Source organism: Thunnus maccoyii, chromosome 2, assembly GCF_910596095.1.
Source record: "Thunnus maccoyii chromosome 2, fThuMac1.1, whole genome shotgun sequence".
NCBI lineage: Eukaryota > Metazoa > Chordata > Actinopteri > Scombriformes > Scombridae > Thunnus > Thunnus maccoyii.
Window position 1 is genome coordinate 31394753 of NC_056534.1, and position 18681 is coordinate 31413433.

At 40.1% G+C, this 18681-nt stretch overlaps 2 protein-coding genes across 4 annotated transcripts; both read left to right on the forward strand.

The window, feature by feature from the left end:
- The first annotated feature begins 408 nt into the window (after positions 1 to 408).
- Positions 409 to 10249, forward strand: zfyve27 (zinc finger, FYVE domain containing 27). 3 transcript variants are annotated; one of them, XM_042394685.1, is made up of 13 exons: positions 409 to 797; positions 2532 to 2769; positions 2891 to 2961; positions 3070 to 3256; positions 4190 to 4285; positions 4689 to 4801; positions 5163 to 5281; positions 5718 to 5789; positions 6169 to 6189; positions 7768 to 7909; positions 8031 to 8077; positions 8193 to 8274; positions 8442 to 10249. In XM_042394685.1, exons 2-13 carry the CDS (start codon positions 2534 to 2536, stop codon positions 8510 to 8512), a joined length of 1257 nt encoding a protein of 418 aa, XP_042250619.1. In that variant the 5' UTR covers positions 409 to 797; positions 2532 to 2533; the 3' UTR covers positions 8513 to 10249. The 3 variants fall into 3 exon arrangements, with proteins under 3 accessions (XP_042250619.1, XP_042250625.1, XP_042250634.1); XM_042394691.1 differs by having other exon boundaries at positions 409 to 787; XM_042394700.1 differs by lacking the exon at positions 6169 to 6189 and having other exon boundaries at positions 415 to 797.
- Positions 10250 to 12153: 1904 nt separating this feature from the next.
- On the forward strand, positions 12154 to 18269 carry golga7ba (golgin A7 family, member Ba). Its single transcript, XM_042387859.1, has 5 exons — positions 12154 to 12261; positions 13256 to 13381; positions 15928 to 16080; positions 16788 to 16889; positions 17009 to 18269. Exons 1-5 carry the CDS (start codon positions 12214 to 12216, stop codon positions 17090 to 17092), a joined length of 513 nt encoding a protein of 170 aa, XP_042243793.1. The 5' UTR covers positions 12154 to 12213; the 3' UTR covers positions 17093 to 18269.
- Positions 18270 to 18681: the final 412 nt, after the last annotated feature.

Consider the following 18681-nt stretch of genomic DNA (forward strand, 5'->3'; position numbering starts at 1 on the left):
ATCCTCATTCATATTTTTTCTTTATTCCCTGTATGAGCTGTCATCTCTGTTCCCTCTCTCTTATTGACTCCCCACCCGCCCTGCAGCAATGAAAACAAAGCTCCAAATTGCAGTTGCTGACACAAATGCCATCAAATGTGCACACAAAGTAAGGTCAAATTAACTTTTGCCATGAGTCATTTCTACTCAGTAATGAGACTCTATCAGTAAAGAGAGGACGTGCAACTTTTACTGGTTGAAATTTTTTAAACCAGTACTGTTTGTGAGACAACAATCATGAATGAACACAGGAAATGTTGCTGTGTGGGGAATGCGTGGCTATACCTCAGTAATAGCCCAAAATAATCCAACCCTCAAACAAGCCCCCATAGTGTTTTTTTTTTTTTTTTTTTTAGAAAGTCCACATCAATTCATTTCATCATCCAAAGATCATACCACTCTGTGATCGACTACATCGGACATATGCTCCTTCTTCTTCTATCAATTAGTTGGCCTGAATTGGACGAGGAAGTGCTAACAGCTAGCTGGGACCGAGCAGCCGTCAACAGTCAAAATAGCTGCTTTTATCCGGCGGTTTTCGCAGCAGACAGCGCGGCACTTTTGTAAAAGTACTTCTTTTATACACATTAATGCTCATGGAGGAGTCCGGGCTGCTGTCATGTTGACCAGGCCGTTGAATGTGGAGGCTTTTCCTTCCTGCAGGCGGATGATGTCGGCTAGTTTCGCCTGAGCTTCCCTCTCTCTGCTGCTGCTGCTGCTGCTTCTCTAGTTGGCTGTTGTTGAAAACGTAGGTCGGGGTAAGTTATCTCCCAGATCATATTAACTGGGCTGAAGTAACGATAAGATATTTATAGTGTCCGTCTGTCAGCATGCATTAACTTTCCTGTCTGACAGCATCTCACAGGCCACAACACTGAGGCCCTGATTTGAGGATGTTGCTTATTGTAGCGAATCAGGTGCTCTTCAGGACACAATAAATGCTCTAAATTCGTGTGTTACAGCAAAACCACTCATGTAGCTGAGTGATAGGTTAAGATTACTTGTATAGTAAGAAAGTAGCTCTTTTGAAGATTAGTTTACATCAGTGATCATAGCAGGAGTATGCACATAACTGGGAGAAAGTTTTGTTCACAATCATATGTGCACATTCCTAAATGTCCAAATATATATACTATTAAATAGAGATAAAATTATATCTGATATCTGATATCAATCCAATACTGACTCAAATAGCTTGCTCTGGTATCGGATACTATTATTTTAATAAATAACTATCCAGTAAATTTATATCTATGTATTTATTTGTTATGTTTTGTTTTACTAAGTTATTACAGCAATGTTTAAGTCAAGTCTGATGTTGTCTTACACATAAAAGAATGATCCCAGTCTCTTCCACACAGTGAGGCATAAAGCTTATTAATTAAACACTGGTATCAGATCGGTACTATTTGCAGATACTCAAAGCCCGGGTATCGGCACTGAAAAACTCAGATCAGTGCATCCCTACTCTTAAACTTTAATTTCCACTTCTCCCAACTTTTAAGTCTCAGTTAACTATTTTTTGAGACAGTAAATGTTCAGACAAACTTAAACCAACTACACCCTCTTATAATCTTGTGCAGCTGCAACAATTAGTCAATAAATTGATTTATTGATTGACAGAAAATGAATCACAAACTATTTTGACAATCAGTGAATCATTCTGAGTCATTTTTTAAAAGAAAAAAATGCCAGAATTCTCTGTTTCCAGATTCTTCAGTTTCTGGTTTCTTTATTCTTCTATGATAGTTAACTGAATATCTTTGGTTTCTGAACTGTTTACTGGGACAAAACAAGACATTTTAAGTTGCATCTTGGGCATTTTATGGACCAAGCAACTAATCAATTAATTGAGAAAGAAATCAATAGATGAATCTATAATGAAAATTATCTGTAGTTGCAGCTCTAAAATCTTTCCTTTACTATTATTATTGCTACAATACTACAGTACTTAATCAAATACTTGACTGCAACTTTAATTACCAGGAACTCACTCAAAAATGTCTCAATTTACAGTACCAAGAATAGTTTTCATTAGATGCAGTGCACCCTTGAAAAGGTTGTATTACTGACCTGAATCTATGGCTCTTTGTGCCACATAAACAAAATGTGTATCAACAGCTTCATACACACTTCAAACACAGACTTAACACACATTAATAAGACACTTGTAATAAACACACATTTCACTCAGCTTGTCCCGCCTGAATCCAGACGAAAAATGTGTCACACGGTTTCTGCTGAGACTTAAAAGTTGGGAAAAGTGGAAATTAAAGTTTACCACATCAACTCCATGACCTGCTGCTGTTTATTTATCAGATGATAGAGATTAAACATCATACCCGCAGCTTTATATGCTGCTTGTAACTCCATGTAAGCAGGTTTTACAGGCGGGGTCCAGAGCATATTTATTTAGGGGGCTGTGACATTAAGCCGGGAATCTTTTTGCCCTTTCACTGTCAAGATTGTTTTCTTTTCCTCACGCTGTACAGGAATGATGATGCACAGTGCAGCAGCATCCCAGGACCCCTCGCAGGGTACAGGGGAACGGGGGGAGCTGGTACACTCGTTATCCAAAGAGACTCCTGGGTCCCCAGACGCCTCTGAGTTGGGGAGCCCGCGGTCTACCCCCAACTTTGACCTACTCAACATGGTTGTGTCCTATAAGAGAATGGCACTGTTCCTAGAACCAGTTGCAGATGTGGTGGAGCTGGCACGCTTCCTGCTCGGGTGTGTATGTGTGTTTATTTGTGGCCTGCCTGACAATCAGTTGATGTAATTGCTTTTGGCCTGGATTGCAGGAAGCCATATTTATATTGCAGTTTTCCATGTTGATTTTTTTATCCCTCAGATGGAAGATGCCCGTGTGCTCTCTGCTTGTCTGTATATTCCTCAATGTCTTCTTCTGCACTGTTAATGAAGGTAAGATGAGGCATTAGGCATTAATATTTATCCATCTTTAGTGTGGTGTTTAAAAAGACACTTGAATAATTTATCTACTCACTGTTCTGTCTGCCTCTCTGGTATCAGTGGGTTGGTTCTCAGTGGGTGTGGTGGCAGTGACAGTGCCTGCTGCCCTGGGTTACCTGCAGGACAGGTGCGTGGGCAGATCCTCGGAAGCGGAGCTCCAGAAGAGGCGCTATCATGCTGTACATCGCAGAGACCTGCAGACAGTGCACCTCACTAAACAGGAGGCTATGCTGGAAGTCAAAGACCTGTAAGACAGATGCTGCAGGGGGTTGGGTTATTTCCTGTATTGATGTGTAGTTTGGCAATGAGAGCATGTTTACGCATGTGTGCAACTGACTTTGGGTATTTAATCCAGATCTGGATCTAAATTTGTTTACAAAAAATTGTGGAGTAGATGCCTCTCCACTTAGAATTATGTGCTCCTCACCTCTGTGTCGCAGTCACTTTTGTTAAGATTTATTTAGGGCTGCAACTAATGATTATTTTCATTATCGCTTAATCTATTAATTGATATTGTTTTGTCTATAAAATGCCAAAAAGTAGCAAAAATGCCTCTTATATTGTCTTAGAGCCAAAGGTCAAGTTTTGTCTGATCAAAAGTTCAAAATCCAAAGATTCACCACATTTTTTCACTATTTTTCACCAAAAATGTAAAAATGGATACTTTTGAGGCCTCACAAACTTTTTCAATTCATTTCATACCTCGTAAAACATGTTTTCTTTTTATCCTGCATTGTTTATATCTGCTTTCAGTCTTACTTTTATGGCCACATTGATACCGTGTACAGCACATTACAAACTTGTATGGGGTCGATCATCAAAACCAACAACTACAGCTCTGCTAGTGGTCACAGACTGTACCATTATAGCCATTACCATTATTAACCTTGGATGTGAGTGTTGAGAAATGACAATAAAGAAGGTCTTAATCTCAATCTTAATCTTATAATAATGATTTATAAATTAAAGATTTAATAGAAAAAGTAATTCATAGACTGACAGTGAAAATATCCATCAGTTGCCCTCTTTGGAACAAGTTTACACACTGTGGCTTGTACTCATGTGTCCTACATATACGTGACATTTGTACAGGACATTTGTTATTGTGTGGGTGGAAGTGTATCTTTGTTCTTCTGGTGTTTGTGTTTGTGGGTGGGCTCATGTTTTCTGTCTTCACCAGGTTGAAGCACCTGGATGACATGCTGTCCTCTGCCTGTCAGTCAGCTGAAACTCTTTACAAGGTCCTGTACTGGGACAATCACACCAAGTCATCAAGGTCTGCATGTGAACACACACACACACAACACACAGAGATGGCCTTGTGTAGCTGAGGAGTCATTACTCAAGAGCTGCTGTCTTTGGTTATTTGTTTCTGTACTGATGTTGTCAGTAGCCATATTTACATAGATTTACTACAGTAGAACTAACTTGTGGTTACTTTAAACCAAACAGTGTCAAATCCGGTATAAGCATAAACAAATAAAGCCATTGAGTATTCTAGTTTCACTGAAGGGAAACTGATGTTGTAACATAATTTGCAGGGTGACTCTTGTGAACAGCTTATGTGTAATACTGTCTTATTCACACCAAGGTTACTGTGTTAATCACTGTAAGAATATACTGGCTGATCAGTCACTTACATAGTGGTGTGACCTGACATTTGTTAAATCCCCCTCCAGGTTCTATGGAGGCATTTTAATAGTGTTGAGTCTGCTCTATGTCGCTCCTGTGGGCTGGGTGCTTGCCGGGCTCAACAGCGCCATCTTCCTGTGGAACAGAGACTTCTGCAGAGGTGAGTTCATCCTGTCAAATAACAGCATGGACGTACACTAACAGGTTAACTTAAAGAGACATTTCACATGTGGGGTCGTATTTATCCATAGTCAGTGTATTACTTGCAGTATATGGTGGTCTGCACCCTCCAGTTTGGAGAAGCAGGCAGGAGTACCGGCACAGAAGCTAAACAAAGTACTGCCGTGGACAGCAACAAAACATATTTTAACCACCTAAAAGAAAAAGGGCAACCTAAAAAAATAAGTGTTATAATTAAGTGTACACTATATTTAGAATATTTTCACCACTTTACCTCACCATCAGCCATCAGAACTATCCCTTTAAGAAAATAAAGTCAAGTGTTATTTCTTTTGTTCCAGTTTTGTTGGACCTTAGGAAGCTGTTCCATGTGGGCCAGGTCCAGGCCTCAGAGGTGACATGTGAAGAACATGAACAGGGCAACATATTGGACAGAACCCCCACACCAACTAGTCTGGAGGTGAGCAGATGGAGGACAGTGTGGAGAAAAGTGCATGTGGGTTTGAACACTGAAGGATTTAGTGGTTGTGATTTACATTAAAACCAACCATGGCTGTAAGCTTCTTATCCAGTTTAACCCATGCTCTCAATGTATTCACCCAGTACCATAATGCATATCCCTGCATGGATTTGCTCCATCCTGTTGTGACTTTATTCTCAGCCAAAGGCATAGAAAGGGGTCAGATTCATGTGACTGTATGTTTCTGGAGGCCTCATGGTCACAACAAGGCAACAGTGAATTGAAAAATTCACCCATCAAAAATAATATTATGTTCATCTGTGATCAAGGTTAAAGAATATCTGTTGATCATCCTGCAGTTTATAACATCCTGCAGCAGTCTGAGGTGCTTTTACAACAGGTATTTATGAATTAATGTGTGTGTGTTTTATTGCAGGATCTGTCTCCCGGCAGTGTGGAGGAAGCTGAGGAGGCAGAGCCTGATGATGAATTTAAGGATGCTATTGAGGTAAATACAATCCTAAAACTTTTTACCCAAATCTGGGATCCCTTGCTTTTATTCTTTTCGGGCAACCTTTAACTTCTTCCTCATAATATCAGATCTGATGTTGGAATTATGGACGTCCGGGCGTCAGATGTGTCTTGTTAGATAAGTGATAAAAGACACATCAGGATAAAAAGAATCATTACAGCAGCCATGTGCTGGTAAATGTAAAAGGAATAGTACAACATCTTGAGTAATGTGCTTATTTGCTGTCTTGTATAGAGTTAGATAGGAAGATCGATACCTCTCTCATATCTCTGCATTAAATGTGAAAAACCCCTTTCATGCTGACGACATATTTCCTGTTACTTCCTGTTTTCTTTCTGCTTTCCTCTGCACTCAGGAAAATGCAATTTCCCTGCAGGTGAGTGTGTCACCCCACCTCTGTTTAGAAGAGGCTAGTGCACTGCCACTCAGTAATTTTGCTTTTATAAACCCACTTGACACATGAACTGTTTTATTATACAACTATTTCATGTGTTGGAAGCTTGTGTGAGGTTACTTTTGTGGTGTAGCTCCTGCTTTGCTCGTTGAAGCCTGGTTTTGTATGTATGTTCATGTGTAGTCACACTGAATATCAATGCTTGTGGGTAACGTCGTTCTCATGTGTTGTTCTGCTTCTCGAGAAGGAAACGCCTTTGGTTTTAGTGGTGAGTAGATTTCCTGGTAACCCTCCATCAGTCCATCCATCCATCTGTTCCTGTGTCTGTTCCCTGAGCATGAGTATGCAGTAGTGATAGGTAGTGCTGTATAATTTGCAGGCCCGTAATTGTGGCTCCAGTGAAACCATTGCACAAGGACATCTGGTCATTGTTCATCACCATAGAGACGTCATATTGTGTCATTGACATCAGCTTTTCCCTCCTCAAACCGATTTAGTGAGATGGACCCACTAATCTTATGTTGCGTGTGTGTGTTTTGATGGAAACCATATTGTAAACATTTAGGTATTTAATTACAGCATATGAAACACAAATTTAGCTTGATGCATAATGACATATACATCATGCTTTAAGTCACGTTTTCTTTTGCTAATTGGTGTTTTTTTGCACACCAAAGAGAAACAAGTTGACCTGTTCTCTGAAAGCCTTGTATGTTGAGGGCAGACCTCTTGTATCATCTTATTGCTGTCATGTGAAGTGGTAGTTTTGCCTGTCAGTGAACTCTTAGGCCTAATTGACAGCTTGGATCCCCTGAAAATCTGAAAATTAAATTTGAACGGGGTCTCAACAACGTGTCTGATTATTTTCCATTTATCGACACAGTAAGGTTTATTTTTATATAACAAAATAACAATATATTTCAGTCAAAGCATTTATGTCATTTGAATGCAGTTTGCTCCGCCTCTGCATATGTAAAACATTCAATACACGACACACAACTGCACTCGTTCTTGTATAGTTACTGGGATCTAGTGGCTGATGTATGGCTACTCTGTTCGGCACCAGGACTCCCAATTGTCACAGGGTATTTTGCACACTGGTTATAAATAACATCACCACCCAGCTTTAAGTTTCCAGAAAGTGGGAACTTTTTAACAAGTCCTATTTGTGCAACATGTAGGTAAGTATAGAGATGTATTGTTTTCTCAGCTCTGTGAGGGGTTTGGTGTCCTCATTTTTGGCAAATAGATCCTGTATAAACATACATCCATTTTTCCATGTACATGCATGTTTGTTCTCTCGATCTATCTCCCTAGTAGTCCAAGTATTTGCCATCATCATGCTTGATTCATTTGCCAAACATCTATCAGTTAAACTGGCTGTAATTGTAATAATAAATTTCATCCAGTTCAGCTGTACTGCTGAGTTCGGCTCAGTATTCTGGCCAGGTTTTCATACTATAAAAGACTTACTCCAATTACTGTAGCTTACAGTGTATGTAAGTGTCTTATTCAGTCTGCCTTTTTCTTTGTCTCTCCCTCCTCCTCCATCTTCTTTAGGAGGATGATGATGGGCCGCTTGGAGCTCCTGAGTATGACACCATCTCTGAAAATGGTCTCCTCAGTCGCAACGAACCAATACGCAGCAAAGTGTCCAAGCTGACAGAGAAACTGCGTAAACGCTACCCCACCACCAGCACAGGTCAGTCTGCTCTGACACTGTATTTTTTTTCCTCCCTCTTATTATACCTCAGTGATGAAAGAAGAGCGTTTTGTGAACATATGCTTTTCATAATGTTATGTTTCTTTTTCTGTCTACAAAGGCAACTGTTCTAGCTGCAATGCCGTCTTCTCAGTGCTGAAGAAAAGGGTGAGACTGAAAACTTGTTTAAAGATATATTTAGGCATCACGTCATCATCATATTTAATTTTGTCTTACTTTTCCATTGGCACAAGCTTCAACGCGATGTCTCTTCCTATTGCAGAGGAACTGCAGTAACTGTGGCAACAGCTTTTGTTCCCGATGCTGCTCTTTCAAAGTGCTGAGATCTTGCATGGGAGCAACAGGTGAGAAGGGAGAATGTTCAAATATTTCATGTCGACAGGTGACTGATTGATAAAATTGCATGACAGTTGCATCATGTCAAAGCACAGTCTCCTGTCTCTGTTCTTCTTTCTTATCTGCTCTTTGACTTTTGACTGATCACATTGTCTTATTTCTGTTTCTTCTTCAGCTCCAGAGGCCCAGAGAGAGACTGTGTTTGTTTGTGCTGCCTGTAATTCCTCTCTCATCAAGTTACAATGAGATGGCATGTCAGTCTTGTCTCTCTTGGGAGGTCATCCACCGTTTGCACCTGAGCCCTTCAACAAGTTACTGAAACCCTAACACAAGCCTTGGTTTTCAACTTTGAGCACTCATATCTGTTCAGATACCTCCCATATTGAACACCAAGAACCTTTCTGCCTTTTCCAGTTGCATCCCTCCTTAGCTATTCGTGTTGCCTATAGGACTTCTACTGTAATATGTTAGATATTTCCTGTTTCAGTTCTCAATGAAAAACTGGACCTTATGGATCAATGAGACTTACTACAGAGCACAATGGCTCTAAAATTAAAGGACCTTATTTTTGCCCTTTGCTGAGCAGAAGGAAGTGCAAAGCATGCAGGGTGGAGGCCAGGATTGGGCTGGCGCTGTTGAGTGTAACAGATAAGCTTACAGGATGTCAGTGGTTTTGCTTTTACGTGCTTCGGCTTGCCACAAAGTTGATCAGACTTGAATGCTGATATCTTAAAATGCAGCCCTGTGTAGCAGTTCAACTGTGGGGACTTTTCTGTATGATCAAGAATTGTATAAATTTAGCATATTTTTAGATTGGTGATGAATTTGACGTGAGGATGGCTGTGTACTCCAAACTATTTTGAATTCTCTGTGTTCTGATGAACAAAATCATGGATGTACGACCAAAAGAAGCTTTGTATTTGGCTTTGATTGCCACAATGTGCGCAGGCTGGCCAGCCAAACTTTTTTTTCACATACTCAACCCCCCAATCCACTTGCAGCTGGTCACCAATGTCAGCTGATTAATTCTGAGTTTGTCCAAGTCTTCAAGGCCAGTGGTTTTGGTTTACTTCTTGTGTTACTAGTTGTCTGCACCCGTTGCAACCTATGTGCTCCTCCTGTTGGCATGCACATTATTTGAGAGACCTCAAGGCTGTAAGTATGCTGGTATTTGCCCACAGAGCCATCTTCAAGAGCATGTTGTGCAAACTCTAAATTTGATTTCAAGTGCGGTTCTGCCAGTGAAATACAGGAATACTCACTGTGACTCGTGAGTGAGGTTTACTTATTTCCCACCAGCTAGAGGAGCTTAGGCACAAAGGGAGCAGACATTACATGCTGTGAGACTATGATAACTCTATGGCAGTAAACTGAAAATGCATGGCCTGCAATGAATCACATTATGTCTGACATGTTGCCAGTGATGGTGTACTGGAGTAAAAATATGGACAAAGCTTCTCGTAATGATCAAATTGGTGCTTCATTTTGGTCGTCATTTTTCGTATGTGGACATGTGAAATGAGCTTTTTGGAGTATAACAGCAGCCTAAAAGTCTCCTCGAGCTACAGGTCCTTGGAACCCATGTTTTACCTCTAACTGGATCAAAGTCAGCCCAACTGGAGTTAAGTCATTTGAATGGGCTGCACAACCAACTTAAACTGTCAGCAGAGCCTCACACTCTTGCAAGCAGGACTTAAAAGAATTGGTGTGGTGGCATTGTAACCCAAGAAGTGGATCCTAGATGCAACGTTGTTTTAATCATGATTCAGACACAGATGATTGTAATTGTATGCTTTGCTTTTATTGTAATCATATATAAACTGTTACTGTAAATTGTTCTATATCTAATATATTTAATTTAAAACTCCAAAAGTCCAAGTAATTATTTGACCTAATGATTCATTCTGTATATAATGGCCCTTATTTTATGGTTGAAATATGCCAATATTGAAATAAACTCTGTGATGATTTGATTAACTCAAAGTCAAAAGTGGTAAGTATTTTCTTTTTGAGTTGGAGGTATTCTTAAAGAAAGCTGGTGTCTTTGCCTCAGTTGTATGGAGGCCAAGAAATACGACCATAATAATTTTAATTTAATAAGCAACTGAATACCTAATTGTAAAATTTCATTACTACTGAATGCTTGGGGTTTTGCAATTTCAAAAACTGAAAACGTTTCTGACAGAACGCAAACTGCTTGGACAGAGATCTGATCAGTTCCATTCATACTTGACTTAAACCCGATGTTTAAGTTTGAAACTCATGTTGAATTCTGATGTCTGACCTTCACCTGTCCAACTTAAGCATTTTGAGTTGTTGACTGGAATTTTTTGGATCCAAAAATGACTAATTTAATTTGAACAACTTGAGTGTAATTTCTGAACATTAGATACTTCTGCTACAAGTTTTTAAAATTGCACAACTTGAAATTACCTTGGCTACTGAAATCCAAACAAATTCAGGTAGATAGTTTTCAAAGTAAAAAATTTCAATGCAATAACAGTTGAAGTATCAATATTAAGTTTTTAGAAGTGATTAAATTTCACAATTGCAGTATGTATTAAGTGCTTATAAGACTATCCTTACAGCTGCTCTTTTCAATGTTTTATAAAAACAATGGACCAAATGAGTATGTGTAATGTGAGCAGGATCGCTTGTGATGAAGCCGTAGCCATGAAGAATTATCAGCCGACTCTGCAGTTCTCTTCAGCTCTGTGGAGCACTTTAGCGTCTTTCAACTTATTGTTAACTTATAATTGTTTGTTGGTTCACCCTCACTGCTCTCATAAGCCTTGTTTTTTGGTAGCAGTTTTTCTTTCAGTGAAAAAGCTCCAATAAACCCACTGTATGCTATCTGCTCAGAAGGAAGTAGACAGATAAAGGCCTCGTTCACAACTGGCATTAAAATGTGTCTTGGGTGATATGATCACAAGTGGACAACTCTAAGTACAGGTGTGAATGCACCCAGTTCTGATTGCTCAGACGACATTCGGAGGTGGTCTGGGCCACGTGTGGCCACATTTTTTTTAGAAATGTACAAAAATGTGTCCTGGGTCTTACTGAAAGACTGCCTACTCCAGTGACTCTGCATGAGCAGAAGTATGTACTCATTTGCCAACCGTGTCATATTAAAGTGCGAAACAACAACAGGAAGCCACAACAACAGGCAAAACGGATTCTCTAGCCATATTTTTGAATTTCTGGCAGACTAGACACAGGTGGTGTGTTGCTGCCTCCTGCCTCCTGCCAGTTAAAAACAACAACGCATTTGGTGTTTGCAAACGGAAATGATGTACGTGTTTATCTGCATATAGAGCGGGGAAGTGAGATCTGATCACACGTGGTCACTCGAGAGGCATATGGAGACACATTCTAGTGCCTGGTGTGAACTGGTGTACTTAAAGCTGTCCACTTGTGATCGGATCGCCCAAGACACAAGTGAATGCCAGGTGTAAACAGGGCTGAAGGTAGCGTCTAGCTGAAAGGAGCATTTACCGGATAATTCCCTAATGTGTTGGTGGAGAACAAAACCAAGCTAAAAGAGTGAATTTTGAACTTGTATTTGTCAGGTGATCAGAAACACGACTCAACTGAAAGATATATGTTGCTTCATGTCCACTGGATGGGCAACTGTTGGATGTCAATTTTAGGGGGAAATGTTGTGTTTACAGCTGTTTCCAGTGTCCCACAATATGGCCAAAAACAATGAATACTTTATTTTGCTTCCATACAATAGAAATTGAACATTAAATTGTAAGTTGGTTAAATTAAGAGTCCAAACTCACAAAAAAAAAAGCTAAATTGGTATGACCTTAACACTGTACTCGTATAAGCCCCGCCCCTTGACCCCGCCCCCCCGCGGCTCACCCTCCGCTCGCCTCCTCCCCGCCCCTCCCCCCTGCACTCCTCCAATCCGTCCCTGTGTCCCACTAAAGCGATTTCAGCGCATGCAGGGACTCGTCCCTACGGCCACGGATGGCAACATGGCGACAGAGGTAAGACTGGCACATTATCTGAGGTTTCCTTTACCAGCATGAACAATAATAATTATCATTTCAGTGAAACCAGCGCGGCTGCAGTTCACATGGTCAATGAGGGCATTGAGACGGCTCACGTTCAAACTGTGCCACACTGAATCAGGACAGACGACTGTGTCCTACATTATCTCGCTAGTTTCGTCCTCCTGTGAGCATTTTTTTAAAGAGAGGACCTCATTAACGGGAATTTTGAAAGTCAGCTGACCTTAATGGAAACAGAAATGGGGCAGAATCAGTGGATCCTCGCCTCGATGTTAAGCTGTTTTGGTGAAAGCAGATCTGTTTTTGTGTGTTGAGACGCCCCGTTAATCCGGTGACAGGCCACTGTGTTGACCAGTGACCACACACACACACACACACACCGACAAACCCCGTTCAGCACCATGGACAGAAGCCACGCCGCCCTAAACCTTCCTCACTGCTTTTCCAGTATCTCTCTCTCTCTCTCTCTCGCTGTCAGTTTGTTAAAATGCAAAAATAATAATGATTCATTGGGGGGAACAAACCAACACTCACATTTAGGATAATCCAAATTCACTGCACAAATATTTGAGATTTAAAGAGTTGCAAGATTTGGCTCTTTATCAGTCTGTTTCATCGTGTTCCGCCTGATCGATCTGTTGTGAGCTGTAGTGAAATGTTGCCCCACTCCTGCAAGGTTTACCTCCCTGTAACACCAGAGAGAGAGAAAGAGAGAGAGAGAATGAAAGTGTGTGAGGAAAAGATAGTATGTCCAAAAGCTGGGCTTTGCTCCAACAGCCAACAGGGCAGAAATGAGTGCAGACACCAAGCCATAAAGTGATGGATCACATTCTCCTCCATCATCCTTTACTTCCACAGACCAAAACATCAGCCACTGTTTGCACACATTATAACTGAGTAGGCTTAACTCTGGGGACTCATTAAAGAGACACTGTATCAAACCTTGTTTTATTTGTCTCCTCCTCCTTAGTTCCACAACCTGCAGGAGTTGAGGCACAGTGCATCTCTGGCCAACAAAGTCTTCATCCAGAGAGACTATAGCGAGGGAACCACCTGCAAGTTCCAGACCAAGTTCCCCTCTGAGCTGGAGAGCAGGGTGAGGAGTCAAAAAGCAGTGCTGTGCTGTGTTTTCTTATTGTGTTGCCCTTTTATCCTTGACAAGTTCCAAGTGAACCACACCTGTATCTGGATGTGTATTTGTAGCTATCATAGTGCTTGGTATGAGATGATGCCAGTGTGGCGCGCATGTGTAGGTAGATATTTACTAATTAAAACATTAATAGTAGGCATGTCACTTAAAAAGGTTTCACATGTCTTCATGTTGGAAGGGATAATACCGGCTAAATTCAAAACACTGATTGCTATGCGGTAATTAATGAGTAAAATACAAACAAATTGTTGTCTTAACCCTGCTTTACATGGATATCTTAGCACTGTACAGGAAAGCTTTGTTTCCTTTAGAGAGATATTAACAGTGGTTACAGATGTGCAATGTTGAAGGAGAGGTGACTATACAAAGCAAAAACAGTGTTAGTTTAATTAGTTGCATTTTGGGAACTAAACCTGTAACCAAAGCAATGAAAACTGTTCTACTCACCAGGTGACTTTAAAGCTCCCCTCTGACATGTACTAAGACATATAACAATACTCTGCGTGGAACAATAATTTGTGGTTAATATGGTTTTCCCACAAAAATGTATAATTACCACTTTAAAATGTTTAAAATGACATCTCCTCCATAGATATAAAACTCTAGATGCGACCTGACATAGTGACTTTACATTCTGGGATGGAGCCATATGGTAGCCATCTTACCTGGGTCCAGTTTTAAACTTGCTGTGTTTGGAACCTATGTTGAAAGAGGCTTATGTTCTATTTATAATCCTTGTATTTTTCTACCAACACATACTGTTTTTTATTCAAAGTAATGAGCATAAGAGAACTGTGCCTGTCTAGACTGAACCAAAGAAACAAAGATTCTGGTAGGAGTTTGATTATTAAAGCTCCAGGAGAACAAATCATGCTTTCAATCATGACGATAATCTTGCAGACAATGATTTTATTTTTTCAATGTTGCCTGAACTTAATATGTAAGAACTTTCTTTGGCATTCTGAATGGCTAATATACTACATTAAGGAATACCTTTTATGTAGAAATCCTAAATAGATTGACTATTATGGCCTATATTTGCAGGCAGTTACAATCAGAAACACAAGAGGGAAATACACCTACTGTAGTATATTAATATATTTATTAATGTCATAAATTGTACATAAGGCAAGATAAATCTCTCTCTTTCTCTCTCTCTCTCTCTCTCTCTCTCTCTCACACACACACACAAGTTTGCACAGCTATCCTTGTTAGGACATTGCATTGACTCCATTCATTTTGTACAGCCTAACCTTAACCCTAACCAGGACCTCAGAAATGACGTTTTGCCGCATCTGGACCGGGTTTTGGTCCCCATGACAACTATTGGTCCCAATAAAGTCAATGTTTATACCAGAGACGGTCCCAATAAGGATAGAAAAATGCATACATACACACACACACTAACTCACTGGCAAATACTCATTAACACTGCTAATATCCTAAAGTACATGGGAAAAAAATTCATAGATAAATTCAGGAAATAAATAAATGCACTTCTCCTTGTCGTTACCATGTTGTATGTTTACTTAACATTTGATCAGCATGGAATCAGCTGCTTAGCGGTCAAATGTTAGAGTAATATTAATAACTTTGTTATAACATTACTAAACGTTACCTTTGAGCTCTAAGTTAGTGTAGCTAACATTAAAACAATGTTCGCTGGTTATAACTTATCTGTTTAGCTAACAGATCAATGCTGTTGAGAGCTCGCAATCAGCAGTAACTTTGACTTAGAACTCAGCCAGTCTGTCACTTGGTAGCTAACAGAGAGGTTACCTAGTTCACTAACTGCTTTAATTGGCCAATATGTAGAAAATAAGTATCTCATCTACTCTATACTGATGTGTGGAAAGTGATGCCAGTCTCCCTGGTCTCTTTGGTCTTTTTAGTAAAGCAATAGGTGCTGCATAGCTGACATCCATAGTTGCTGCCCGCTGGTGGCGATTGCGAACAGACTAGTATCTAGATTAAGATGGCAGATGGTTATCCCATGAGGTATGACGTAACGTCCCATCTAGTGTTTTATGTCTATGATTTCCTCCTTCTCTCCCATTAAAAATCCCAGAATCTTAAAAATATGCAAATATTGTTTGTTTCAAAAGTTTAACAGCTGGACACAAGATGTCTCCTACGTCACTGTAAAGTCCATTCTCAGTGTTTGTGCACTAGAGGCTTCAAGTTTCACACTTGTGTAAGTTGCATATTGGACCACGATTGCGTCCAAACTCATTGTGATGTCACAAATCCTGCTCATAGACCCGCCCCAAAAAATCTGATTTTCAGTGAGCTCAGAGAAACTTTCCACTTTCAGCAGATGAATGTAAAAACAAACTCTGCACAGTGAAGCTCAAACATCCAACTGCAGCAACAAGATTTTTGAGTGGAGGGAGACTTTAAAGGTGATGAATAAGTTAGTTTAAATGTTGGTTTTACATCTTGAAAACTAATATTTTCTGTTACTACCCGTGATTCTGTCCGTGTGTCTCCAGATTGAGCGGACACTGTTTGAGGACACTGTGAAGACACTGAATAACTACTACGCAGAGGCAGAAAAGATTGGAGGCCAGTCCTATCTGGAGGGTTGTCTGGCCTGTGCTACAGCATATCTTATCTTCCTCTGCATGGAGACACGCTATGAGAAGGTCAGACTGGCGATCTACGACCTCATGCATTTTAATGATAAAGTGTGGGGATTAAGTTTCAAGGCCTTTCTAAAACAACAGTCAGGTGCCCAAATCAACAATGACTCATTTTTTTCTTGCCATAATCATTCCTCCTGTTCATACTGGACATTAAGAAATCCCTTCATAATGCTCTTTTGATGTAAGTGATGACAAAACCCACAGCTCTTCTTCTGTGCAAAAAAAATATTTAAAAGTTTATTTGAAGCCAATATGAGGTGTCAGCTGTACAAATTAGTCAAATTAAGTCAATATCTTTAAAAGTTATTGTCTTTTTAGTGCTAAATTCCTTCTTTTTGTTACAATCCTTCCACTGCAGCTGAACCGGAAAACACTCTCTGAAGACGCAAAGAGGGAATTTTTCTAAAAAGACTGTGACTATGGAAGATATCAACTTTATTTGACTAACTCAGACACTCTGAAGCCTCATATTATCTTCGAACAACTTTTGAATACAGTGTAGCTTAAACATTATAGGCGCATTTAGAGGAGATCTTCTAATAGCCAGTATGAACTGGAGGGATGATTATAGCGAACAAAAATCTGTTTCAATATTCATACGGGCACCTGACTGTTGATTTAAGACTGAGTTGAAAAATTGTGAACCTGTCCTTTAACATGCCTTTGATTCCATACCATTTCTCTCTTTTTCTCCATCCGTGTGTCAGGTATTGAAGAAGATAGCCAAGTACATTCAGGAGCAGAATGAGAAGATCTATGCTCCCAGAGGTCTGCTCATCACAGATCCCATAGAGAGGGGAATGCGTGTTGTATCCTTACTCAGTGTTTGCAGTTGCAAGTAAACAAAAAACATTCACGTTTATCTTTTTCTATTCAATTTAACCATTACTCCATGGAAAAAATCTTGGTCCCTAACTACTTTCACCAGATAGAGATTTCCATCTATGAAGACCGGGGCTCCAGTGGCTCCAGCTCAGGCAGCAGCTCTGTGTCCGGCAGCACCGCTCGATGACTGGGTGCCTCCTAAAAACCATGTCCCCCTGATCACTGACAACCCCAGAGGAGAACTTAGGACAGCGATACCACTCCTGTCCCAACACTTAGCGCCATACATCCCTAAGCTACGCTCACACAAAGGATTCACTATCTTTACCTAAGAAAGGCATGTTGCTCCTGACCTGCCATCACTTACTTAAGTTGTTTAAGCTTTTTCTTCACAGTGAGTGCTTAAAACATGCACTGCAACAGTAGTTAGTGTGCTTGCACTGATACAGTAATGTAGGATGGAAAGTCTAAGTGAAAAGAAAAAAAAAATCATCTTGCTAGTAATACTTTGTGTGATCGTACCATTACTTTGCCTCCTGTCCTCTTTGAAGTTCCCACAGCTATGTGTCATCTGGTGGGTGAGAAAAGGATGGAAGGAAGTGAGAGGAAGTGTTGAAATATGAGTGAACACCACAAGCCTCATACCTCAGCCACCACAGTTGCACCACGTGGTCCAGATCAGCCAACGCTGCAAACCAACCACAAAACTGGACTTAACGCTTCACCATGTATCTGTAGCTCTGGTTTTCCAGATTTTAGGAAATGTAAGAAGGATGTACCAATTATTTGAGCAGGGCATCACAAGGCTTCACCCACCCAGAGCCCAGATATATTGTACATAAACCTTCTTCCTCCTTCACCTCTGCTGTAAATCATGCTGTCTGGTAGACGCTGAATGTCATTCAGCCATGTATATAATGTAGCAGATCTTCCACATTGCTCACGTGAAGCCTGCATTTTATTCGATACACACGAACACGGACACATGCACAAGTCTTAGTACTAACCTCTTGGTTTCACTGAGCGAGACCAACTCTTCCTAAATTTGGATGATTATGCAAAGACATACGGTGCATTGAATGCATCAGTAAGTAGAAAAAGGATGGGTTAAAAAAAAAAAAAAAAGTCTTCCTGAATCATACCTGTTGTGTTTTGAAATACATCAACCCTTCCTTGATTTCTGAACGAACTTCCAAAGAACAATTACTGCCGAAAAACTGGCTTACAAATGTGAATGTGTCTTTTCCTTTGGTGACATTTTGTGCAAGAACAAACTTTCGTACTGCTGGTTGTTTGATACACATAGCAACAAGGTGTATATGACTGGTGTCAAATAAATACTGTTTCATCACAGCTATACAGAATTTATCTTTCTTTGTTGTAATGTAAATCTATATAATAGATGTTTCTTATGGCATATGATTTGACCTGTCACTGCAGGAAAAGCTAATGGTCACTCACCACTCTTTAACCAAGAGTCTTTGATAAACCCACTGCATGCTCTCTGCTCTGCACCAAGCGGCTGACAAACAGCCAGATATTCCCCTCAGGAATTGGTGGAGAACAAAACAGATTGAAAGGAAAGTGAATATAGGACTTGCATTCATCAGATGCCCAGAAAAACAACTCCAAAAGAGTGCTACTGTTGCTCTGTCTGTTGTTTTAATGCTAATAGAGAACTGTATGCTAGCCTGTTAGCATATTAGCTTTATGTGACCAAAAAATGTTTGCTCTAATGTTATATTAGAGTAAACATAATTCACAATTCATAGAATT

What these genes read in the sequence shown, in the direction of transcription:
- zfyve27 (XM_042394685.1), top strand. Translation starts at nt 2,534, where the DNA reads ATGATGATGCACAGTGCAGCAGCATCCCAGGACCCCTCGCAGGGTACA. An exon ending in ATGCTGGAAGTCAAAGACCT is followed by an intron (nt 3,257 to 4,189) that starts GTAAGACAGATG and finishes TGTCTTCACCAG; the next exon opens with GTTGAAGCACCTGGATGACA. An exon ending in ATCTTGCATGGGAGCAACAG is followed by an intron (nt 8,275 to 8,441) that starts GTGAGAAGGGAG and finishes TTTCTTCTTCAG; the next exon opens with CTCCAGAGGCCCAGAGAGAG.
- golga7ba (XM_042387859.1), top strand. Translation starts at nt 12,214, where the DNA reads ATGCAGGGACTCGTCCCTACGGCCACGGATGGCAACATGGCGACAGAG. An exon ending in ATGGCAACATGGCGACAGAG is followed by an intron (nt 12,262 to 13,255) that starts GTAAGACTGGCA and finishes CCTCCTCCTTAG; the next exon opens with TTCCACAACCTGCAGGAGTT. An exon ending in TGGAGACACGCTATGAGAAG is followed by an intron (nt 16,081 to 16,787) that starts GTCAGACTGGCG and finishes TCCGTGTGTCAG; the next exon opens with GTATTGAAGAAGATAGCCAA.